Source organism: Prionailurus bengalensis, chromosome A3 (genome assembly GCF_016509475.1).
Source record: "Prionailurus bengalensis isolate Pbe53 chromosome A3, Fcat_Pben_1.1_paternal_pri, whole genome shotgun sequence".
Classification (NCBI taxonomy): domain Eukaryota; kingdom Metazoa; phylum Chordata; class Mammalia; order Carnivora; family Felidae; genus Prionailurus; species Prionailurus bengalensis.
The window spans coordinates 15,447,039-15,472,160 of record NC_057354.1 but is presented as its reverse complement, the minus strand read 5'-3'; the positions used below and the strand labels follow the sequence as shown (position 1 = coordinate 15,472,160).

At 48.9% G+C, this 25,122-nt stretch overlaps 2 protein-coding genes across 5 annotated transcripts; one reads left to right on the top strand and one right to left on the bottom strand.

Moving 5' to 3' along the window:
* The first annotated feature begins 5,474 nt into the window (after positions 1-5,474).
* Positions 5,475-16,956, top strand: PIGT (phosphatidylinositol glycan anchor biosynthesis class T). 4 transcript variants are annotated; one of them, XM_043602268.1, is made up of 13 exons: positions 5,489-5,715; positions 6,259-6,436; positions 8,240-8,367; positions 8,670-8,800; positions 8,966-9,052; positions 9,569-9,656; positions 9,768-9,865; positions 9,956-10,121; positions 11,025-11,225; positions 12,943-13,108; positions 13,216-13,299; positions 14,014-14,267; positions 16,364-16,956. In XM_043602268.1, exons 1-12 carry the CDS (start codon positions 5,529-5,531, stop codon positions 14,264-14,266), a joined length of 1,767 nt encoding a protein of 588 aa, XP_043458203.1. In that variant the 5' UTR covers positions 5,489-5,528; the 3' UTR covers position 14,267; positions 16,364-16,956. The 4 variants fall into 4 exon arrangements, with proteins under 4 accessions (XP_043458204.1, XP_043458201.1, XP_043458203.1 ...); XM_043602267.1 differs by having other exon boundaries at positions 16,305-16,956; XM_043602269.1 differs by lacking the exon at positions 16,364-16,956 and having other exon boundaries at positions 5,475-5,715; positions 8,700-8,800; positions 14,014-14,679.
* A 1,023-nt stretch (positions 16,957-17,979) lies between these two features.
* LOC122496211 (colostrum trypsin inhibitor-like) lies at positions 17,980-21,252 on the bottom strand. Its single transcript, XM_043602270.1, has 2 exons — positions 21,177-21,252; positions 17,980-19,081 (listed from the first exon to the last, which is right to left on the bottom strand). Exons 1-2 carry the CDS (start codon positions 21,250-21,252, stop codon positions 18,786-18,788), a joined length of 372 nt encoding a protein of 123 aa, XP_043458205.1. The 3' UTR covers positions 17,980-18,785.
* Between the last annotated feature and the right edge of the window lie 3,870 nt (positions 21,253-25,122).

Genomic DNA, 25,122 nt, shown 5'->3' with positions numbered 1-25,122 from the left:
GAGGATGAGAGGAAGGGAGAGGTAAGACTGACAAAGGTTAGTCATGAAATACTTTGAAGCCTGTATCAAGTTTCAGTTTGGCTGCTAGTAAAAGATCAGAGACTTAAGTTAGTTTTCTTTCCTTATAGAAAAGAAGCCCAAAGCACAGGGCTGTATGACTGCTCCAGAGTTCTTGGGCGCCTGAGTCCGTTTTGGCTCTTTTTCTCAGCCGTCCCAGCCACACGGCTGGGATTCTCATTGATAGCTTATGTCTGATGGCTGCTGCGGTGCCAGCCATCACGTCCCTGAAGCCGGCAGAAAGACGGAGAGAAAACCGGGGATGGGCACAGCACAGCCTGCGGTCTGTTTCCACTTCAGGAAGCATTCTTGGGAGTTCTGTCCAGCGATGTCCACTTTCAACTCACCGACCAGAGCTTGCTAACGTGAGAAATGTTTCACTTACAGATATTTTATAGACATAGGGACCCAGCATTACCTACAAGAAAGAAAATTCTGGTCTTTGGAAAGACAGTAACCTTTTTGAGTCACTGAGTTACCAATGCATCTGATTTCTGTACTACCTTTCAAACCTCTCAGAAGCACCAGGGCTACTGGAGAGGGCGGGATAATCCTTTAGTAGGGGTACACTACTCTCTTGTTAAAATCAGGGGTATGTTACTAAGGAACAAGAAGACAGTCTTTGGAATGGTAACTGGCAGTTTACATGTTAGAGGTCACGAATTTGGACTTTATGGGGAGTAATGAAGAATTACAGGTGGTTGAACTTGCTTGTTAAAAAGGTAATTCTGGCCACAGTGGAAAGAATATACCGGAGGAGGAGAGAGGCTCAGGACAGACATCTAACACAATACTCCATGCAGGAGATAATGGTAATAATGATCAGCTTGACGGTTGAGGCAGGATATAAACAAATAAATGACATTCATTCAGTAAATATTTATTAAATGTCAATGTTTAACACGTATAAGACACTGAGCATGGCTTCGGAATGTAGAGTGACAAGAATAAAAAAAGGGGGGGGCACAGTGCTGCTTTTATGGGGGTCTAATCTAGTGGGGGCCCAAATGTAAAATTGTAATTATGACCAGTGCTAGGAAGGACTTAATAGCCTACTGGGAGCACTCACGGAACATCTTCCTTGAGGAAGTGGCATCTGAGCTGAGCCGAGCCCTCAAGGGTAAGAAGGAGTCACCTAGGGGGAGCAAGGTGGTGGGGGCGGGGGGGAGAGGCTCCTTGTGGAATGCTGACTGGAGGAGTGGATGCCTGGGAATCAGGAGGTGATGGCAGCCAGCTACGTCTCAGGCAATGGACGAGGGTGGAGGTGGATGGGATACAGAAAGGTGGAAGGAATGAAGAGATGTTTGGGAGACAAGTTCCAAAAGATCTGACAGGTAGGTGAGAGAGGAAGGGGTTAAGGGTGCCACCATTGTTTCTTCCTCATGCAACAGGACCATGTAGAGTGTTATTTCCCCAGATGGGGAGTGTCAGAGAGAACCAGGCTTGGGAAGAAGGTGATACATTTGTTTTTGGACGTGTTGAGTTTGAGGTGCTCTTGAGACGTGCAAGAGGGCATATTGGGTAGGCACTCAGACCCGAGTGTGGGGTTTGGAGAGGATTAGGCTGGGAAAATAAATAGACGGAGCTACCAGGTGTAGGTGCTATGTGAGTGTGCCCAGGGAGGGATGGGGAGTGGAAGAAGAAAGGAGAGTTCTAGGACCCAGCCATAAGGGGCATCAAGGCATTTCTCACATCAAATAAAAATAAATAAATAAATAAATAAATAAATAAATAAATAAATAAATAAATAAATAAAGCATTCCACCCCACTTCATACATCAAACACCACCCATGGGATCAGTGACCTTCAGCCTAAATCCCAAAGCTCCTGGTGCCACCCAGGCTGAGTGAGTGACAGGCCTGCAGTCTTCCAGTCATCCCAGCCTGCTTCCACCCCTGCAGGAGGCCATTGTAAGTGACAGCTCTTGAGTGCTTTTCCTAGCACTGGTGAGAAACTTGTGGGAGTTTTGTGCTCCTTTTGTCTCAAAGCCTCTGTGTCCAAGTTGAGATCATCCACTAAACTGGGCCGGGACTCAGTCTCATGTTAAATTTTGCAGTTGTTCTGGGTTGTTTAGGACTTTGCTGCACACAAAAGACATGGTCTCTGTCTTTGCCCTCTCCCTTCCTTTGGAGTAGCAAAGTTCAGCCGCCCGACTGTGGCTGAGCCTTCTCCTGGGCTGCAGCCTATGAGCTCCGTGGCTCTGCTATGCAGGGCTTCTCAGCTCCCAAGGGCACCCTATTCCCCTCCGAGGCAAATAATGGGAAGCTAGACTTGCTTGGTTGCTGTCAATAGGTCAACAAATCTCTTAGTACTCCAGGCACAGGATGTTTAGATCTGTGGGGCTTAGGGCAGGGAGTTTGCCTGGGGAGAGGGACTCCAGCCTTCTGGAGAGATAGAATTGTTTGTGAGCCTTTGGGGAGCCTTCAGTTCAGCTGCTATGAGCCCCAGCCCTGCCTGGAAAAGTCTAGGGTCAGCTGAGACCCCAGGACTACTTCCTCCTTGGACAATGATCTCTTCTTCTGCTAAACCACAGGGTCTTGGCTAGCCTTCAGAGCCAGCATCTCCAGCTGACTGTTTTTTGAGGCCACACAGTGCCCCTGGAGAGGAAAAGGGGATTCGGAGCCAACTCCTAGGCAAGTGGCCCAGCTTTTAGTCTCCAAGCCACGGTGTGGCTTCTTCTGTCTATTGCCTAGACTGGTCACAGACTCTGGGGAGGAGGGGAAGAAGACAAGCTCATCCTGTAGAATCCTATGCTGTGGAGGAAATAGGAGGGGCCACAGCTTTGGGGAAGATTCCCTGGAAGGTGTGCACTGTGGTAGTCCCTAGGAATGCACAGAACTTGACACTGAACAGCATGACAGTGTGGGGACAATATGGGACTGTGCTGTGATTTTTGTTTGTTCAGACATTACTGAGCACCTACTATGTGCTAGCCTCCTTGCTTAGGAAACAAATACTAAGGTGACCAAGAGCTCTTCCAGGAGCCGACATGGCCACATACAATGGAAATATGACACAGGCTGTAGCAGAAGTGCACAGGGGACTATAGCACACCAGAGAGGGAGAAGGTAAGTCTCCTGGAGGTGGCTGGGTCTTTATGATGGCGACAGGCAATTCAAATGGAGACAAAGCACAGAAATATAATCATAACGATGGCAGCTCTTTCTTTCTTTCTTTCTTTCTTTTCTTTCTTTCTTCCCCTTTCTCTTTCTTTCTTTCTTTTTCTTTCTTTCTTTTCTTTCTTCCTCTTTCTTTCTTTCTTTCTTTCTTTCTTTCTTTCTTTCTTTCTTTCTTTCCCTTCCTTCCTTCCTTCCTTCCTTCCTTCCTTCCTTCCTTCCTTCCTTCCTTCTTGAGGTTGATGGTGTGGACTCTAGTCCTGGCTTCATGACTCAATGTGATGTTAGGCAATTATCTTACTTTCTGTACTCCAGTTTTCTCTTCTGTAAAATGGAGATCATAGACCCTATATCAAAGATTGAGTAAATGATAGTAAATATTAAGCACTTACTACATTCTAGACCCTACATATACATACTTTCTAATTCTTACAACAACCCCGAGAGTAGGTTTATCTATTTTTCAGAGGAAGAAAAGTGACACGGGTTGCTTATGCTCATATGGGTTAAAAGCTGCTGTGGGGGTTTGAACCCTTCTCAGTCTGACATCTACACTCAGGGCCTTTCTTCCATTCCATGTCTAGTGGGAGAAGAACACTATATATATAAGCAGAATGAAGGCATAATGGCACCTTTTGACACTTCCTCTCTGGTTGGTTGGGGCATATCTTGGTAGACCTGTCCGACACCAAATCTGGCTCTTTGTAGAAGTATGGTTGTGAGTTTCCCCAAGAGACTGTGGGCAAAATCTTTTGTGACTGTGTTTCTCACAGGGCAGCTGGAAAAACCAAAGCAGGAATTTTCATGTTGGAACTTTACAACTCAATAATAAAAAGGCAAATAAACCAATAGAAAAAGGGGGAGGGGTGGGCAAAAATATTTTAACAGACTTTTCACAAAAGAAAACAGATGTATGGCCAATAAGCATATGAAAAGATATTCAACATCATTATACATCAGGGAAACGCAAAATAAAGCCACAATAAGATATATGTATACCATATAGCTAAAGCTAAAAAAATCCAAAAAATTAAAAATGTGGAGCAGGATGTGGAGTATCCAGAACTCTCACATATTGTTGGTGCAAGTATAAAATGATACATTTTGGAAAAAGCTCTGAAAGTTTCTTAAACAGTTAAACATTTACCTATTCTTTGACCACTCCTAAGTATTTACCCAAAGGAAATAAACATGTGTCTACAGAGTAACCTATACAGCAACCTAGTTCATAAGAACTAAAGTCTTGAAAGAGCTCAGGTGTTCATCATCAGGATAAACTAAGGTGTATTCATACAATTTAATACTACATAGCAATAAAAAGAAAAGCTGCTGATACATGCAAGAACATGGATGGTTCTCAGAAACATTCTTCCTGTGAATGAAGTCTTACACAAGAAAGTATACGCACTATATGATGGTTTCACTTATATGAGCCAGTAGAACAGATTAAGCTATTTCGTGGAGAAAAATCAAAACATTGGTTGCCTCTGGAAGGAAGGAGGAGGCAGAGATTGACTGGCAAGCGGACTAACCAACTCTCTAGGGTTTTAGGAATGTTCTAGATCTTGATGGGTGTATGCTCTTGTCAGACTCAGTGAATGTGCACTTGGATTGTGCATTTCATTGTATGTAAATTTTACACCAAAAGAAAAATATCAACAAATATTAACCTTTATTTAATGACATGCATGCTGAAATATTTAGGGGGAGAAGTGTACTTATGTCTGCAATTTACCTTGAAATGTATCAAAACATAAGAATTGAGGGATTTACAGACCAATATGTGATAAAGCAAGTATAGTAAAATGTCAGTGGTGGAGTCTAGGTGATGGGGAAATACACGTTCATTAACAGGCGTTCATTCTTTAAATTATGCTGTATGTTTGACATTTTTCATAATAAAGGGGACAGTTATTCGGGGGTTTTACAGGAAAAGCTCTGCATCAGATTTAGGACTGCGCAAATGGAGACACCAGAAGCACGAGACCTGTCACGTGACCTAGCAAAAGTAACCTTTTCAGCCTGTTTCCTCAACTATCATCACACAGGCACAGCGGCAGTGGCGACACTCGGTATTATTAAGCAAATTCTAATGGGTAGGAATACCGCAAAGTAGGGAGTCATCCATTCAGCCCCCCATCCCACCCCCATCAGGCCAAACGTCCACCGCCCTTCGTGCCCTACGGAGCGCCCCTAGACGAACCAGCCACGAAGGACCTAGCTAGCCCGTCTCTCTGGTAATCTCACCCCGGTTTCCGGGACGGCACCGGAAGTCCTTTCTCAGACGCTCTTCCTATTGGAGGCCGGTCTTTCGTGGGGGCGGGCGCCGCTTGCAGGCGGAAGCAGCCGCAGGCATGGCGGCGGCCTTGCCGCTTGTCCTGCTCGTGCTGCTGCTCCTGGGTCCGGTGGGCAGGGGCCATGCAGAGCCCCCACGCGACAGCCTGAGGGAGGAGCTCGTTATCACCCCGCTGCCTTCTGGGGACGTAGCCGCCACGTTCCAGTTCCGCACGCGCTGGGATTCGGAGCTGCAGCGGGAAGAAGGTGAGAGAGAGGGTGAGACTAGAAAGGTGTCTGTGGCACTTGCTGGGACGGTGGGTAGAGACAAGCTTTGGGAGGCGGGGCTTGGTTCCCGGGAAGGGTTTCTGGGCCCTGGACTCGGGCCCCGACAAACTAGCTCTTTGGGGAAAGATGGGAGAGTTATTGAAGAACCCCGTTATACCGGTGGTGAAACTGAGGCCCGGAGAGGGGCAGTGACTCCTCCTGACTCCTAGTTCAGGTGCTCTTTCCGCAGGCCCAGGCTGCCACTCTATAACCCTTTAGTTAGAACGCTGCGTCGACAAAACTGACGATGATGCTATTGGCGGTTACTGTTTATCCTGGGTGCTAGGCGCAGTGCTAAGTTCTGTGAGCGATGTTGGAGATGTAGAGAGGTAAGGGCACTTGGTCAAGATCACATCACTAGTAAATGACAGTTTGGTATGGCATTCGGATGTCTCTGGCCCCAGCGCCTGGGTTCTGTTGCTTCTTTGGGGTGGCTGAGAACCTGTCCTCCAGGATCATCACTCACTTGCTCCCCCTTTCCAGTATCTCATTATAGGCTATTTCCCAAGGCCCTGGGGCAGTTGATCTCCAAATATTCTCTACGAGAGCTGCACTTGTCATTCACGCAAGGCTTTTGGAGGACTCGATACTGGGGGCCACCTTTCCTGCAGGCCCCATCAGGTGCAGAGCTCTGGGTCTGGTTCCAAGACACCGTCACTGAGTGAGTGCCCACCTTGAGGACTGTTGCAGGCCATAGAGGGGACGTAGCAGCCACGGGTGTTGTCATCCTGCCACTGATCTTGGGGGGCAGCAGTTCCAGTGGGCAGCAATTCTGTGGGGGGTGAAACTGGCATCAGAAGTAAGAAATGATATTACCACTAAGTGGCATTCTTTACTTTGGTGGTTTTTTTACTTCCCTTAATACTTCCACAAGGTAGCACATGCATGTATCTGCAGAGGCAGGTAACAAAGAATTGAAGTTTACTTAGATGTAAGGCAGTAGAAGACTGTGGCAAACTGGATAACCTTTTAAAAGACATTCGCTACCCTCATCATCATCACACCAGGAGGGCCAAACAAAACATCTGTGGGCTAGAATTGGCCTACGAGACCCCAGATCTCCATGTTAGAGGAATAGCTTCCGTTTGGGAGAGGGACAGGTTTAGGTACTGCTGTTGTATCACAATTTCCTCTTAATTCCACTGTGAGAAATCAGTAGCACAAGTATGATTTAAAAAGGGGGGAATAATGGAGAGGGGTAGGGACTATGGCTAGAGAGCTTGAGAGGACAGCTGCCACTCAGCCTCAGTAGATTGTTGCCACGTGGGAACATTGTTGCCGACTGTTGTCAGATACTCTCATTTGCCAGAGATGCCAGAAATCTGGATTTTAGTGTGCACACTGGCAAATTTAAATATCGGTAATTTCAAAATTTAAGAAATGCTGTGTGGGCCAATATTGTGCACACCAAGTGAAACCGGATTGTGGCTTCGGTAGAGCTTTCAGGCTTCCAAGTTTGCAGTCTTTATTTGAGGCTTCAGGATTGGGGCGATTGGAAAACTCTGAGCAGAGGATTATTGAAAAACCCCAGGACAACACTGAGGTGGTATCAGCTAAGGAGCAAGCGGTGATTTCCAGATCTGCCAACCCTTTCTCTCTTGCCTGAACTCTGGCTCCTTTGCCTTCTTGCCATCTGCTTTGCTGTCACTGTCTCCCCTCAGCTCATAATTGCCTGTAATGTGGAGCTGATGTTGAGAATTTTGGTTTTATGCTTTCTGTTATGAATATAGAGACCAAGTCCGTTGTGATATTTCTCTTTCTGATTTAATTTGATGTTTTTGTAGGGTCCTAGAATGGTTGTTTCCCCTTGTTCAGTGAGCCTTTATAGATGTAGGGCTTCCCACTCTGAGGGTGGAACCAGGACTTACTTTCACGCCCAGGGCATTCACAGGGAAATATGTAGTTTTGCCCAGCTGGGCACACCTCAGGTGGTTCATTGGGATGAACTCAGCCTCTGAAGATGTGGGGCACTTTACATGGTATTGTGGAACATACGTAGGTGACCCAGACTTGCTCCTTGTCCCCTGGTTGCTCATAGCCTAGTTGAGGAGAAAAGATGCTTAAAACAAGATGCTGCCACCACCTAGCCATGTCCCAGGAGGGACCTCGTGAGAGGCCCATATGGTCAGAACGATCACAGCACAGGAGGAGGCTGTGGTTGAGGAGGGCAGGAGAGCCTTCCTGGAGGAGGGGGCTTCTTTGATGGTGGGCAGAGAGGGGTGAGTAGGGCATTCCCAGGCAGGAAGAGGAATCACCTGAACAGAGACCTGTGGGGATGCAGGGATGTCCAGAGTGAGGAAGAAGAGGTGGGTAGGGCGAGACCCAGGAGGTGGCTGAGCAGGGCGCCTGGGCCCTGGCAACTCCGGGAGCTAGTCAGTCTAATGATTTGGCAGCCAAGTGCAGGCTTGGACGGAGGGAGCAGAGGCAGCCCCGTGACAGTGAGTGGGTTTGTGTCTCCATCCAGCGTGGATAAATCTTGGAAGGAGCTCAGTAACGTGCTCTCGGGTATCTTCTGCGCCTCTCTGAACTTCATTGACTCCACCAACACGGTCACTCCCACTGCCTCCTTCAAACCCCTGGGACTGGCCAATGGTGAGATAGCCCTGTGGCCCTTTGCTTCTTTCTGGTACCTCTTTTCTGAACTTCTGCCTCCTTTCTCCTCAGCTTCCTCCTTCCTCATCTGGGCTGGGTCATAAATCCCCTGGGTGTGCAGGCCCGGGAGGAAGGCTTCCCGAGGCCGTGCTGTCTCTGCCTTGCCTTCTTCTCCCGAGGAGAGGAGGGATCCCATCCCCAGCAGAGACTGTTAGGGCGGTGGTGCTGGAGAATTGCATGGCGAGCAGGAGGGGGGTCACCCCAACTTTGGAGTATGGGTCCTGAAGAGTTGGGCCCCAAAGCCCACCCCAGACAGCTTGAGTCTCCCTCAGGCACTGATCACAATTTCCTGCGCTACGCTGTGCTACCGCGAGAGGTTGTCTGCACTGAGAACCTCACCCCATGGAAGAAGCTCTTACCCTGCAGCTCCAAGGTGAGGCCGGAGCGCCCTGAATGTGCGTGGGAGCCCTGGAGAGCAGTCAGGGCTGGCGCGTGTGCCCCTTCTCTGCCTGCCCCCCCCCCTCCCCCAGGCGGTGTTCGGAGCAGGTGTCTCACCATGCAGGGCACTGACCTGTCCCTTCTTCCTGCTTCCCTCCAGGCAGGCCTGTCTGTGCTGCTCAAGGCTGACCGCTTGTTCCACACTAGCTACCACTCCCAGGCAGTGCATATCCGTCCTGTTTGCAGGGTAAGTCATGGGGAATGGCAGTGGGGGTGCCATCCAGGGCCCCTGAGGGAACGTGCAGGTAAAGCACGTAGCCTAGTGTCTTGTCGCGGGCTGAGCCAGTAGTAAGTGCTAGCCGTGATGCTGATTATTTGGGGCATTTGGCCACACACCAAGGAAACTGAGCAGTTGCCTGGCAGGTGGTTAAGAACAATAGCTGTGTGTGCAGCTGCCAGCCCAGTCACTCTGGGCATGACCTTGGACAGATCATTTCATTTCCCTGAGCCTGGTTTCCTCCTCTGTCCAATGAGAACAATAGTAGGATCGGTTCCTACGGGTGTTGGTGATGGTTCATTCGACTGGTACATAACGCCACTGGCACAGGGTCAAGTGCTCAGTAGTGAACAGTAGGAAACCGATGGGTGGGAAGATACATACTAGACAAGGAATTGAGTCCGGGTGGGAGTCCCCGAGGCTGTGTGTGTGGTAGGGGGTGGGGAGTGATGCGTCCTCACGGCCGCTGTTTGGCCCTTGTGGTAGAATGCACGCTGTACCAGCGTCTCCTGGGAGCTGAGGCAGACCCTTTCTGTTGTGTTCGATGCCTTCGTCACAGGACAGGGGAAAAAAGGTAGGCTGCCCTGGCAACTCATTATCGCCCCCCACCATCACTGGTCCTGCCCTGTCTGTGCAAACGAGGCCTGTCCCCAGCCCCCGCTGAACCCTGCCCTCTGCCCCTCAGATTGGTCCCTCTTTCGGATGTTCTCCCGAACGCTGACGGAGCCCTGCCCCCTGGCTTCAGAGAGCCGAGTCTATGTGGACATCACCGGCTATAACCAGGTACCGATGTCTCCAGTCACAACCGTCCCCCTTCACCCAAGGCCGGCCTGCGCCTCTGCTCTCTTCTCAGCCCTGCCCTTGTGCCCCCAGGACAATGAGACGTTGGAGGTGACCCCTCCCCCAACCACCACCTACCAGGACGTCATCCTCGGCGCCCGGAAGACCTACGCCGTCTACGACTTGCTGGACACGGCAGTGATCAACAACTCTCGTAACCTCAACCTCCAGCTCAAGTGGAAGAGCCCCCCAGAGAGCGGTGGGTGCGGACGGGCCGCTGGCACAGTGGGCTACAGAGGTTTCATCTCTGGGGGAGACTCCTAGTCCTTCCTTTCACCATGGATATGAATGAAGCTTGTATTTAGACCCAGGTCCCAAGTCGCTGTTTTTGTTTTTTGTTTTATTTTTTTTTTAATGTGTATTTATTTTTGAGAGAGAGAGAGGGACAGAGAGAGACAAAGTGCAAGTGGGGTAGGGGCAGAGAGAGAGAGACACAGAATCTGAAGCAAGCTCCAGGCACTGAGTTGTCAGCACAGAGCCTGATGTGGGGCTCTAACTCAAAAACTGCGAGATCATGACTTGAGCCAAAGTCGGAGATTTAACCGACTGAGTCACCTAGACTCCCCTTGAGTCACTGTTCTGATCTAACTCCATCTTCTAAGCTCTGTGACCTTGGGCAGGTTGCTAAACTTACTGTCTCATCTGGAAAATGGGGTCATAATTACCCAGCAGAGTAGATGACGTAATTAATGTAAAACACAGAGTTCGTTCATTCAATAAGCAAATATTTTTTGAAGACCTAAGATACCCTGCATTTGAGAAACATTATGTCTGTTGACTGAGGCAGACCTGAGACAATTAATTAATTGTGATTGCATTCAGTGTTACCAAGGAAAAGTGCGGACTGTCACAAGGGCAACTGGTTTGGGTTGGAGGGGGCACGGAGCTCGGCACATACAAGTGCTTAGGAAGTTATAGTAATTCTGTCATGCTGTGGGCCGGGGAAGACGCGGATAATTCCAGAATGCAAGTTTCCCAGTTCTGTTGGAAAAGCTCTTCCCCATTGCCTCCTGGCTCGGAGAGTCTGAACGAGGCCAGGGGAGTGGGCGTGAGGAGTGACCCTTGCCTTTAGGGGCTCTTAACCATGGACTTCTCTGTGCAGAGGCCCCTCCGGTGCCCTTCCTGCATGCCCAGCGGTACGTGAGCGGCTACGGGCTGCAGAACGGGAAGCTGAACACGCTGCTGTACAACACGCACCCACACCGGGCCTTCCCCGTGCTGCTGCTGGACACCGTGCCCTGGCACCTGCGGCTGTATGTGCACACCCTCACCATCACTTCCAAGGGCAAGGACAACAAACCGAGTGAGAGCCGAGTCCTGGACCGGGCCCCCCTCCCCAGCTTGCTGTCCCCCCGGGTCCCCCAAACCCTCATGTCTCCAGGTCATTCCTCAAGTGTCTCGGAGACACTGCACCGGCACAGAGTCCGGAAGGGTTTGAAACGTGGACAGGGTAGCCTCACGGTGCCAGATGCGGAAGTAATTTCTACAAGACAAATAGTTTCAACACGCGGTACTACTGATTCTTAATAGCGCTTTACGAGGGCAGTGATTTCCTCGTCGGTTTCACTTACTTGCTCCTCCTTCCTTGGTGCCCTGGGCACGTCCTTTTGTGCTGATTCACGGGCTTGCAGTGGAGAACAGGTTAGCAGCAGGAGAAACAGTGTAGAAACAAAAAACGATAAAGCTGGCGTAGACGGTTTTTGTCTCCTTGGGAGGGGTAAAGAGCTGTAGTTTCAAAAATGTGTTTGTATTTTCTGTGTTGAAGAGGAGTCAATATTTACCGCCTGCTTTCCGCTAGGTGGCAGGCATAGCACTGGGGCGCTTGTCGTTTGGACTGGAGGGAGACCTAACAGAGGACTTCTCAGGCAGAGGTTCTGGCACATCCCGAACACCCAGACTTAACGTGTCTCAACACTTGCTGTTGCCTCATTTTTCAGCCTGGGGTTGTTGTACTTCTCTTTCGCACCACTGTTTGTAGCACCTTCAGAATCTCTCCTTCAGACATCCCACGCGTGTATTTTGTGGACTTTTCTGTTTTGTTTTTTAACCTTTCGCTCTGGAAAGTGTCAGACGCACAGCGTGTCACGCTGCCCTGTGCCTGTCACAAGCGCCAGCGGCCTCCAGATCCCCTCGCTTGTGATCTCTGCCCTTACTCCGTTTCTCGATCTTGTTGCGTTTCTGCTGGAGTATCTTAAAACAGATCCTAGACACCATAGCCACCACGCTTCAGTCTATATCTCTAACAGGTAAAGGGCTTCTGAAAGAATATCACCCATTATTGGCACTCTCGTTTCCCCCAGTGGTCTTAAAAATAACAATTTATAATTGTTTTTTTGGGTGAGAATCGAAACAGGGTCCTCACATTGCATTTGCTTGATAAGCTCTCAAGTTTCTCTCTCTTTAATTCATAGGCTTTATTTTCTCAGAGCAATTTTAGGTTGAGAGAAAAACTGAGCAGAAAGCACAGAGTTCCCATGTACTCCGTCTCCTCCCACCCTCAGTTTCCCCATTATTAACGTCTTGCATTGGGGTGTTTGCTCCTAAGTCTCTCTTAATCTATAACAGTTCCCACTTTTCTCCCCCCAAGTCTGTTTTTCGGAGAAACTCGGTCATTTGTTATATGGAATGTTCTACATTCCGAATCTGTCCTTGTGCCTGTGTTTAACATGTTCCTCCCTCCCTTACGTTTCTTGGTTGCTGGTGGTTAGATATAGAAACTTGATTAGATTCGGGTTCCACATTTTGGTCAGGAAACTTCCGGTTCTGTGAACTTCCTGTTGCATCACATCAGGCATCTGATGCCTGGTGCCCCGGTTTTAGCGATGGGAGGATTAACTAGATTGAACGTGTCTCAGGACAGCTGCCCTGGAAACATCTTTCCCCTTTTCTAGGACCCTGCTCCCCTCCCTGAGCCTGCCTGGCTTCTGCGATCCAAAGCCTAAGACCTTGATAGGTAGGGGCGAGGGTGCAGGTAGTCTGACCCCAGGAGAGAGGTGTGGGTGACCCTTGCCTCTGCCCAGGTTACGTCCACTACCAGCCCGCGCAGGACCGGCTGCAGCCGCACCTCCTGGAGATGCTGATTCAGCTGCCGGCCAACTCGGCCACCAAGGTGTCCATTCAGTTTGAGCGGGCGCTGCTCAAGTGGACCGAGTATACCCCGGACCCCAACCACGGCTTCTACGTCAGGTGGGCTCCCCTCACGTACTGCCCCGTAGCCTCCTGACCCCCCGCTGTGCTGCTTTGCCCCTGGTGGGGGAGACCCACCCACGGAAGGCCTGTCTGCCTCTCCACAGCCCGTCTGTCATCAGTGCCCTCGTGCCCAGCACGGTGGCAGCCAAGCCCGTGGACTGGGAAGAGAGCCCCCTGTTCAAGTCCCTGTAAGTATGACCTCAGCCGCCTGCTTCGGGGTGGGCATCCACACGGACGATCAGGTTTCTGCTGGCCAAAGCAATGTGCAGAGTTAACTCAATCCCAATAAAAATCCTAGTGGTCTATAATATTTGTTCTGACTCTGTGAAATGATCCTGAAGTGCTTCCAGAAGAATAAAGAGACGAGGAGAGCTGTAGTTCTAGCCTGCGCTTACTCATTGATTCTCTTAACGAATATTTCATCGAGTGCTTATCAAATGCCAGGTGCTTCAGAGAGCCCTGGGCATACGGCAGGACACAACGCAGCCTTGCCCCTGCCCTGCTCATGTCAAGAGGCTGGAGGGGAGATTCTGGTCTAGAGTGATGGGGTCACGGGTGGTGCTGGGGAGTACTCCAGTGGGTTATCCAGGAGGACTTCTCTGAGGAGACAGCCTCGAGGCTGAGACCGGAGGCTAAGGAAGAGGCAGCCCAGAGAAGGCTGGGCCCCTTTCCTCACGTCAGCACAAGGCAGCTCTCCTTTGAACAGGTTTCTGTGCTGTCTTACGTGTTTCTGTGTTGATCCGAGATGTCTTCTGTCAAAAAGGTTTTGAGGCTAAGAAAGCTTTGCAAATCCTCGCCGCTGCGCTTGGACCCAGTGCAGCCAAGAGTGGGGATGGGGTGGGGCAGGGTGGGGCGGGTTGGAGCAGCCTCGTCCTGCCTCACCTTTCCTTCCCGACCCCCAGGTACCCGGTCTCCGATAGCTCTAGCTACTTTGTGCGCCTCTACACGGAGCCGCTGCTGGTGAACCTGCCCACGCCGGACTTCAGCATGCCCTACAACGTCATCTGCCTCACGTGCACGGTGGTGGCCGTGTGCTATGGCTCCTTCTACAATCTCCTCACCCGAACCTTCCACATCGAGGAGCCCAGCACGGGCGGCCTGGCCAAGCGGCTGGCTAACCTTATCCGGCGTGCCCGTGGCGTGCCGCCGCTCTGAGGTTTGCCCTCTTCACGGTGGGGCTGCTGTGAACCTCTGGGGAGGGGCGGTGGTGACTCCCAGGGCTCTTTCTGCCACGTAGTCCCTACAGAGTTGGCTTTCGAACCAAACCACCCCTGGACGAGGCCGAGCCCTGGAGTGTGTTGTCTGGTTCAGTAGCCACAAGCCAGATGTGACATTTGAATTTAATTTAAATTAAAAATTCATTTTCTCTGCTGTACTGGCCACGTTTCAAGTGCTCAGTAACCAGAAGTGGTTAGTGGCTACTGTATTAGAGAGTGCGGACAAACATTTCCATCATTGCAGAAAGTTCTAGGACAGTACCGACCTAGATAATGGGGCACGTTGAAGAACTTGTATCACTGTGTGGTAGCTGGAATTGGCTAGTTGTGGAATAAAAAGTGACTTTCTTAGTTTTTGGCCTTCTGTTCTTGAGGCCCGGGAAGAGGGGTCTAGGGCCTTTTGCTGGGCACCTACCTAAGACTTCTACACTTTCCCCCAAACCCTGACAAACAAAGTTCCTTCACCTGCTGAAAATTCCTTCTTTGGCTTCCCTGGTGCCCTCATTGGTGATTCCCAGAACTCCCTGGGTTTGGCCAGGAGTGTTTATATAAGCATATCCATGACCATGACCGTGAATCATCCTCCACCTTCCAGGGGCCCCGAGAACCAGTCCCCGATCACCAGGGGTAGGGCTGGAGAGGCAGAAGAGCTCTGTGTGTTGGTTTTCTAACCATGTTGTGCATTAGAATCACTTGAGATGCTTGTGAAAATAATGCAGCTTCCTGGGGTCCAGACCCTGTGAATTCAGTTGGCCTGAGTGTAGCCCACCCCGCCTTTGCATTTCTGTCAGGCTCTTCACGAGCACGTGTTGTGGGTGGTCCTTAGACCTCCCACAGGCTTTGGAGCCAGGCCCATCGGATGGAGGTCTGCCCCTGCCGACTTCCCCTTCTGGTTCTACAGCCCTGGGTTCCTGTAGCAGATCCTTAGGCAGACTCCCCGCCTTCCCCCCCCCCCCCCCATCTTCTGTCTCTGCCTCTGGCACATTTGGCATTAGTTGTATCCGTATTTGCAGTCTGCCTGTCCCTTCCCCAGTTCTCAATCCTAGCGTTAGAATGCCCTGTTCCTCCAACCACACACTCTCCTCTACTGCCTGGTTCACTCTTACAAAACCAGAGAGATGTTGCTGCCTCCAGGAAGTCTTCCCTGACCCACCAGACTGCTGTAGGTGCCCCTTCCCTCCGCTCCCAGAGCTCCTTGGACTTACTTTCACAGGTTCCTTATCATCCCGGCTGTTCTTTTTTTTAAACGTCCATTAAACTCCTAAGCTCCCTGGGGGCACAGGGGCTGTCTTCTTTCTGGACCTGATCCAGCTCGGGACATGAAAGTGTTCCATCAGCATATGTATGAATGGGTATAGGCTATTCTGGCCTGGGATCCGGGGTTCAAGGGTAGGGAGGGGAAGAGCGAGGGGCACCTAGAAACCCCACAAGTATGAGTGCTGGGTCTTTAGCACAATGGTACTGGTGATGTCTGTACAGCCAACATAGATGGGGCTGTTTAGGTCACCTCTGAGGGTTTTCCAAGAGCCCCCAGACTGTACGAGTGATGTGTGTGCAGGTGTGTGTGTGTGTGTGTGTGTGTGTGTGTGTGTGTGTGTAGGAAGAAGGTGATGAGCTAACTGAGACCACGGGCAAAACCACCTCGGTTTTGGTCACTTGAGTTTTTCTTCCAAGCAGTAAATAAGCAGGGCATAAATGGGATGAGAGTGTGGTGGGAGGGTGGCCGAAGCGGGCTGCAAGCCAAGTCAGCAGGGACATGGCCTGGCTGTCTTTACACCCCCAGCTGGGTCAGCACTCAGAACAACCTCCGCTACCATGTCCCACGTGATCCGTGCACTGATAACACCATGCTCCTCCCTGAACTCCAGATCCATTTACCCAACCGCCTCCCTGCCATCTGCGCTTGGACGTCTAAGGGCATCTCGGATTTAATATCAAACCAAGCTTCCGATCCTCTCCCCTTCTACCCTCAACAGGCGCATCCATGGTCAGCTCATCTCTGTTAACAGCACCCCTCATCTTCCCGGTTGCCCAGGCCAAAAACCTTGGAGCCGTCCTTGATTCTGCCCTCATGAGCCGTGTGTGCCCTCCTCTACCTTCAAAGTGAATCCAGGAGCCGACTCCCTTTTCACAACCCCAGTGCGGCGCTGTGGTGAGGGCTAACCTATGGTGAGAGCTAACCGGCAGTGCCTGTCTAAAGCGCTGCCCAGCAACTAGCTCCCCGCTTTGCTGTTGTGGTTTCCCTCTGGCTCTCACCGCCATCAGCATGCAACGTGTCTTACTTATCTTGTTTAGTAATAATTAAGCTCCATAAGGACAAGGATTTTTGTCTTGTAGTACAGCAGTGTCCGGAACAGAGCCTGGCATGCGGTTTGCATTCCAATGATTGCTGAACGAATGAGTGAATGAGAGGATGAATCTCAGGCGGTAATTTTGCTGCGAAGCAAGCCGGGTCACCCAAACATCTGGGTTCTGAACCTTGAAATTCTTGCTGTGGCAGCACCTGAGCTGAAATCAAGAGTCAGACACTTCACCAACTGAGCCACCCAGGAGCCCCGGTTCTCAGTTCTTACTGTCCCATGTCATGAGTTGATCTGAGCAACTGATTAAATTCTTTAGTTGTGTGTATGCCGATTTATATTTTTTTACTTTAAAATCGTTTTTAATAGTCATATTTTTAAAAATGTATAAGCTTCAGAGCAAAGACACTATTTCATATACCAGTGAAAGTCTATCCTCAATTAATCTTCTAGAGCTCAATCTCTCAGGTAAAGAACGTGAAAGAGAATGGGGAAATAGAGGGGAAAACATGTCCTTTCTCTCAAATATGTATTATTTATATGTATTTGGGAATATTTGTATATTATTTATATGTATTTGGGAAGGGCACACGAAGGACATGAATGAAACCACCAAGGACAAGTGTCTACTCTGGGAATCCCAGGTCCTGGATTCTAGTATTGCTGTTTGGTCCCTGGCAGCCGTGTTTATCTCAAGGAAGGGGGGGCAGCAGGACAGGGTATGGGGGAGGCAGCAGCGATGGTCAGGGCAGAGGCCACCTGGCATTCCAAAAATTATGGAGCAACAGAATATTATTTAGTGTTAAAAAGAAAGAAATCCTAACAGAGGCCGCAGCAGGGATGAACCTTGACAATATGATGCTAACGCTATAAGCCAGTCACAAAAGGACAAATGCTGTAGGATGTCTCTCGCAGGAGGAGGGGTCCATTCGCAGACGTGGAAGGTGGGGTGGAGGTGACGGGACTGGGGAAGGGGGATGAGGCGTCAGTTCTCATGGGCACGAAATTTCCGTTGAGGAGATGAGAATGTTCTGGAGGCGGACGGTCGTGACCCTTGCACATCAGTGAGTATACTTCAGGCCACTACATTGTACCCTTAGAAATGGGTAAAATGGTGAGTTTTATGTTGTATATATTTTACCACAATTAAAAGAATATATAAAATCCTAATTTTTCCAAGATCCCTCTGCATGGGGGGAAATTCCCACCTGACTGACCAAGATCCCCTGAATTTCTAGCTCTTTCCGTGCTCTAGGACGTGGCTCCAGCTGAACAGGTGGAGTAGAAGCTGAGCTGGTAGTCGAGCCCCAGGCAGCAAAGAACAGGCAGGTGCCCGGGGCCTGGGGACAGACACGCAGGTCCCCAGTTTTGCATTCAGTCTGGCCCCCATGAGGAGGACCCCCTGGTGGTAGGGAGCTTGTGTCCTTTGTCCTCATCCTTCTGAGGGCACAGGACAATGAGGGCCTGAGGGAATAGGGGTGGGGGTGGTGCAGGTTTGATCACCCTTGGTTGCTGAGGTGGCCGTGGGCAATTTGTGAGGACAGGTTCTGCGCCCTTGCAAGAAGGCCTCAGGCCACACTGGCTTGGAATGCTTTATTGACCCAGGCCCAGAGGGCTCCGGGATGGGTTCCAAGCAGGGCCTGAGCGCAGGAAGGGAGGCCCAGCCAGCCTTCGGTCAAGGCTAGGAGGATGCAGGCCCGGTCTTCGGTGGCTTTTTACCTTGTCCCTGTAATAGAGATAACAGTCAGTTTCCTTCTTGGCCGGTCTTTTGGTGGCCTAGGGCCAGGGCCATCAGCTGGACCCCTTACCCACCCCCTTCAACAGCCACCCTCCCGGGGACCCCTGCAGCTCTCTCACCTCTCACCCTGATCACTGCCACCCTCGCCTTCGTCGTCTCTGTCAACACCGTCATCCCCCGTGAAGGTTACATTGCTGCCTTCCCTGGGCCAGCAGCACCGCTAACACGACAAGGCCTTCCTACACTCGCCAATACCGCCTTCGTCTTAGCCACCCATGCCGCCGTCAACCGCAGCCTTGCTGTCTCCACCCCACGGCCCTCCCTCCACTGCCACCAGCACCTCTTCATGACACGTGCTGGTCGTTCCTGACGTCATCGCCTCCCGTGGCAACATCACCATGGCATCACCGCCACCGTCCTCATCCTACCGTCTCCCTTCCCACGAGCACCACCACCCGATGGCCACCTTTGCTTCTGCCGTTTCTGTAAGAGGACTCACCGGGGGGTTTGCAGACCCTCAGACACATCTCTGTGGTCTCAAAGTTGTTGGCATTGCCCCGACAGCCACCGTAGGTGAAGTGCTCACATTCATGGGCTGTAGAGTTGTAGAAATAGCGGTAGAAACGGCCTCGGCAGGGGCCCTCGACGGCGGGGAGCCGGCACAGGGCAGGCAGAGTTTGGAGCAGTTCCTGGGGAGCCTCTCGCTCGAGATGGGCTGCAGGGGTGAGGAGAGACAGGGACTATCACGTAGGTGTCCTTTTAAAGAGGTAATACGTATTTTTCTTTTAGAAGCATGTCTTCTACAGCAAGCCCCCCGCTAAGTGCTTGCCATGGGTTGCACGATTTAAATGACCTCACGGAGCAGATATTACTGTCCCTCCCCCACAAATGAAGAAATGGAGATGCAGAGATGTTTGGTAATCTTCCAAAAATCATGAAACCCAGCAGTCGAGGCCTGGGGTTTAAAGCCAGTTCCAATTTCAAATCCCGGACTCTGCATGCTACATCTTCTCATAACTTTACTCAAGATATGTGCTGTGGCCTTGTTTATAATTGCCAACAACCATAGTTTGGATAAAATATCAGTGTTCACCAACCGGGGACTGATGGGTTACACGCAGTTGTGGACGAGAATAGTGCTGGTCTATATATATCAACATGGAGAGAAGTCTATAATCTTGTGAAACAAAAATCAAATGAAAGAAGATCTAGAATGGTTCCGTTGATGTAAAATATACCGATAAAACCGTGCAATGATGATTAGTAAGTTGTTTGCCACTGTATTTGTAGTAGTTTTCCTGGGTGGTGGGATTTCAAGTGATTTTTATATTCTAGTTATTTTTAGTATCATTTAAATGACAATGAACAGTATCATTTTTATAACTAGGGAAAAGGTATTTAAATAATATTCACTATCCATGAGTAATGAAAAAATAAAGACATGGGCGTATTTTACTAAATCACCTGTTATTTTCACTCCTTTCACATCTGACTCTGGTTATCACATGAAGTGATTTATCAAACATGGGTATGTATACCTCTTCCCCCCCACCCCCCCACACACATCCTCACCCATTATTTGGCGGTGGGCACACGGGATCCCAGTGTTCATGGGATGCAATACACATTACTTGATATGTACACTCCCCAACAAGGATGCACCCCTAAGACAATGAGCTCATGGGTCAACTCTGCTCCATGGTACCATTTTGTGAATCTTCAATTGATAGGACATGCTCCAGGCCGAACCCATTCTTCGCTAGAATTGGAAAGAAACCATTCTAGGAAGGGAATTCAAGGTCTTTCATTAGGGCAGCAATCCTCAATGTTGGTGGAACATTAGATTCCTCTTGGGGAACTTTAAAGAAATCCCAATGCCCAGGCTTTACCCAAGACTAATTAAATCAGAATCTGGGAGTATGGGACCCACGTAGCCCCTAGGTGACTCCAGTGTATAGCCAAGTTTCAGAACCTGATCTCCTTTTTATTTAAAAAAATTTTTTGAATGTTTACTTTTGAGAGAGAAAGACAGAGATAGAGACAGAGCACGAATAGGGGAGGGGCAGAGAGAGAGGGGGACACAGAATCTGAAGCAGGCTCCAGGCTCTAAGCTGTCAGCACAGAGCCAAATGTGGGGCTCGAACTTACAAACCGCAAGATCGTGACCTGAGCCGAAATCACTCAACCAACTGAGCCACCCAGGTGCCCCTGATTTCCTTTTAAAAGCAATATGAAAATCTATTTCCTCTTGTAAGAATTCTGGGAGTAGGATTCTGGAGGGTAGGATTGCTCAGGCTGGCTAAAATAGGGGACTCACTTTTTAACTTCATATATTTACATATTATTTGTCTTTTTAAGACAAACCCATGCATTGCTTTGTAATAAAAATTAAATTTGGTGAGGACTGAATTAAATCAAACAGACATCTGTGAGGTCTGGCCCCAGATCTTCCCCAGACTACATGGAGACCATAGATGAACACTTCTTGTTTCCTCCAGAGGTGGAAGTGACCAGGTAGCCCTATGCAGCCAGCCCCCCACCCTATGCCTCCCTCTCCCCCACAGGCTATGGGTCTCAGGGGTCCTCTTTTTTTTTTTTTTTTTGAGAGGGAGAGAGAGAGCGCGCATGCAAGTGGGGGAGGGCCAGGGACAGAGAGGGAGAGAATATTAAACAGTCTCCATCCAGAGCCTGATGCAGGGCTCAATCTCATGACTGTGACATCATGACCCAAGCTGACATCAAAAGTCACTTAACTGGCTGAGCCACCCAGGCACCCCTCAGAGATATTCTTTTTTAACCCCTCAGCTCACCTGAGGTCTTTTCTGAGCTGGCGATGCCCACCAGGCAGAAGGGGAAGCAGAGGGCAAGGGACAGGCTGAACTTCATGGTGTCAGTAGTAGCTGAGTGTTCTAGAGTGGGGCTGGGAGACTAAAATTTATACCTGCAGCTAAAAGCAGGTGTGCCCTCTTCCTCAGAGTTGAGGGAAGTATCTGGGTTTTCATTACTTGGAAGAGGAAGTACCCTCGACAAGGAGTGTGGGCCCAGAAGAATTGGACGTCTCACCCAGAGGCAGTGCCACTTGCCTGGGAGGACTTCTTGAAGGCTATTGAGCCAGTGCCCTAAGTTAGTGTTTCTTCAGCATCTGGAATGCCAGTCCTCAGCCTCATCTACTGCACACTTGAGTTCCTGTGACCTTGGACTGGTAAGTGACTTCTGGGGGCCTCAGTTTCCCTATTCCCTATCCGTCAAACAAGTGGGCTGGACAACACGGTCCCTAGGAACCCAGCTTAGCTGTTCTCCATTCTGTTATTACTGGTTCCCATCCAGATCCTCCCAGCTAGTTGCCTCAACATCCCAGGAGAGAAAACATAGCTCTTTGTTCATTGCTTTATTTATTTAACTTAGGAATAATGAGTTGATTGTTCTATATAAATTATCACACTTATTTTTAAAAGATCAAGCTATACTGAATAGTACAAACAAGAAGCAAATCCCTCCCCAGATTCTACTATAGTCCTGTGCAACAGAAATATAATGCAATATATTACCGTATAGTTTTCTAGTATCTGCCTTTAAAAAAGGAAAAAGAAAAGTAAAGCTAGTTCCAATAATAGTTAATTTTACTCAATATATCCAAAATATTACCGTTTCAACATATGATCACCATGTAATAAAAATATTAATGCAATATTTTCCTCTTTTGTAATATTGTACCCAGCCTTTGAAATCAGGTGTGTATTTCCCATTTATCGCATATCATGATTCATATTAGTCATATGTTGTGTGCTCAGTAGCCACATGTGGCTAGTGGCTACCATACTGAACAGTGAATTTCCACCACATGAAGTAACTATTAGTGACTACTAGAGTTTACAGGCAGTATTTTCCCTGAATTTTTGCATATTGCCTTAATACTTGAAGGACAATTTGATGGGGTAAAAAAAAAAAAAAAAAAAAAAATCCTGGGTCATACTTTCTTTTCCCAGAACCTGGGACCAGGGTGGACCTACCTCCACCAAATTCTGCCATGGAATGTTGCTAAGTGGCCTGAATGTTTTTGTCCTTTAAATGTTGCTTTTTTTCCTACCTGAATGTCTAAGGACTTCTTTGCTTCTCTTTGAGATCCAGTAACTTAACAAGATTATTTTGACATCATTCTGCATCTTCTTTTTTTTTTAACTGGGACATGGAGGGCTTTTATAATCTACAGATTTTTTAAGGGAAATTTTCTTGTATTATTCTTGGAATATTTTCTGTTCCAATGGCTGAATTTTCTACTCAAGAGACATCAGTTATGTCAGATTATCATCATTTGTCCTCTTGTACTTGTTAAAAGTATGGCCCCTGGAGAAAGACAAATTTACATTCTTTTTTTTTTTTTAATGTTTTATTATTCTCGAGAGACAGAGAGTGAGCGGGAGAGGGGCAGTGAGAGGGAGGGAGACACAGAATCCGAAGCAGGCTCTGAGCTGTCAGCACAGAGCCCGACGCAGGCTCAAACTCACAAGCTGTGAGATCATGACCTGAGCCAAAGTCGGATGCTCAACCGACTGAGCCACCCAGGTGCCCCAAGAAAGACATATTTAAGTGTCAGCTTTTCCATTCACTATCTGTGCTACCTCTGCCAATCTATTTAACCTCCCTGGACTATAGTTTCTATTTGGAGACAATGGAAGCTCCCTGCGTTTGGATTCCCCAAGACCATGCTCAGGTTCAATTCATGAAAAGGACTCAGAGGACTCAGAAGTTGTTATACTTAAGGTTACTTACAGCCAATGCATGCAGATTAAAATCAAGAAAGGGAAAAAGCATAGGGTGTGAAGAATGGAGGAAACCAGGCACAGACTTCCCTCCCCAGTCCAGTTACACAGGATGTGTTTCATTCCCCCAGCCCAACACGTTTGAAGTGTTGCCCACACACTGAAGCCTGGGTTTCTCGGGTTTTTATTGTGGTCAGTCACATAAGCATATGACCAACTTAGCTTAGCACAGGGGTCTTGGATTTAGGTGGTGAGCACTCTGAAAGCTGTAAGGTGATTGACCCATGCCTACCAATTTTGCAGCTTTGGCTTTGGAGATCCCCATCTGTCCTAGATCTGTTATTCCTTGCACAAGAAGATTCCTTTATTTATTTATTTATTTACTTACTTATTTACTTATGTTTTTATTTATTTTTATTTTTTAAGTTTATTTATTTATTTTGAGAGACAGAGTGAGCAGGGGAGGGGAAGGGAGAGAGTGAGAGAGAGAGAGAGAGAGAGAGAGAGAATCCCAAGCAGGCTCCGCACTGCCAGCATGGAGCCCAACATGGAGCTCGAACCCACAAACTGTGCGATCATGACCTGAGCAGAAATCAAGACTTGGATGCTTAACCCACTGAGCCACCAGGGCGCTCCAAGAAGATTCCTTTAAAGTGGCAGATGTCCTAATGGGTTTTAATAGTCCAACTTGTGCCTAAACAGTCAAAACAGTCAAAACAGTCAGCATTGGTCAAAACAGTCAGCATTCCTTATCTTAATTTATTAACCCAAGTTCCCTTGCAGATTATGCTGCAAACTTACCTCAAAGCTTTGCAATGGCTGCCACCCACTGTGCCCTCTCAATATAACTGTCCTGTAACCTTTCCAGGATCCCAGAACGTTTCTGAGGACAATATCTACCTGTACGTATATGTATATTGTTTGGACCAGAGAGCTGCACACAAGGGAGCAGAGCTCAAATCTGAAAGTGACTCACCCACCATCCTCAGGAACCATGAGAGGATCAGTGAGCCCAGACTGTTCAGTGGGCTCCTGGCCTGGGTGTCTTGCTGTACCACAGGCTGTTAGCAGGCAACTTTGGATCTCTTCCTCATACCGAAAACTGGAAAAAAAAAATGATTAAAGACAATCTGGTGATACAAAATAGCTTTACTTAACACTTCGTGAAGTGGGCAATCTCCATTCCCAAGGATCCAGAGAACTGCCAAGTGGGGCAGAGGGCAGGAAGATTTTATAGGCTAAAAAATAAGGGGCAAGGAAAAGAAAGATAGAAAGTGAGGAAGGAGCAAGGAGATAAGTATAGAGCCCAGAGCTGGCTTGGCCTTTGGGGATTGTTGACCTGCTAGACTGTGTTGCTGGTCAAGTAGAGCATTTGCAGGAACATGAAAGTGTCAGTTTCCAAGGGCGTCTGGGTGGCTCAGTTGGTTAAGCGCCCGGCTTCGACTCAGGTCACGATTTCACGGTCTGTGAGTTCGAGCCCCGCGTCGGGCTCTGGGCTGATGGCTCGGAGCCTGGAGCCTGCTTCCGATTCTGTGTCTCCCTCTCTCTCTGCCCCTCCCCCTTTCATGCTCTGTCTCTCTCTGTCTCAAAAATAAATAAACGTTAAAAAAAAAAAAGAAAGTATCAGTTTCCTGACATGACAGTTTGGGCAGGAGTGGCTCCACCTTGGGCTGAGAAATTTATTTCAACTCAGGCCTAAGCTCAGATCCAAACGTTCTGACTGGGATTTGGGTGTGATAATGATGATCACGATAGGAAGCTTGAATGATTGAGCATTTACTACCCAGGGGCACAAAGCTGAACATTCTACATTCATTAGTCTCAAATACCCTCACAACAACCCTTAGAAATGGGAGTTGATTTTATAAACAACCCCATTTTGCAAATGAGGGCACCAAGGCCCAGGAACTCTAAGAAATTTGCCAAACTCAGGCCCTCTTGCTTATGACACATGCTGTTGAAGGGGTTCAGGACAAGATTCCCCCCAAATGGGTCA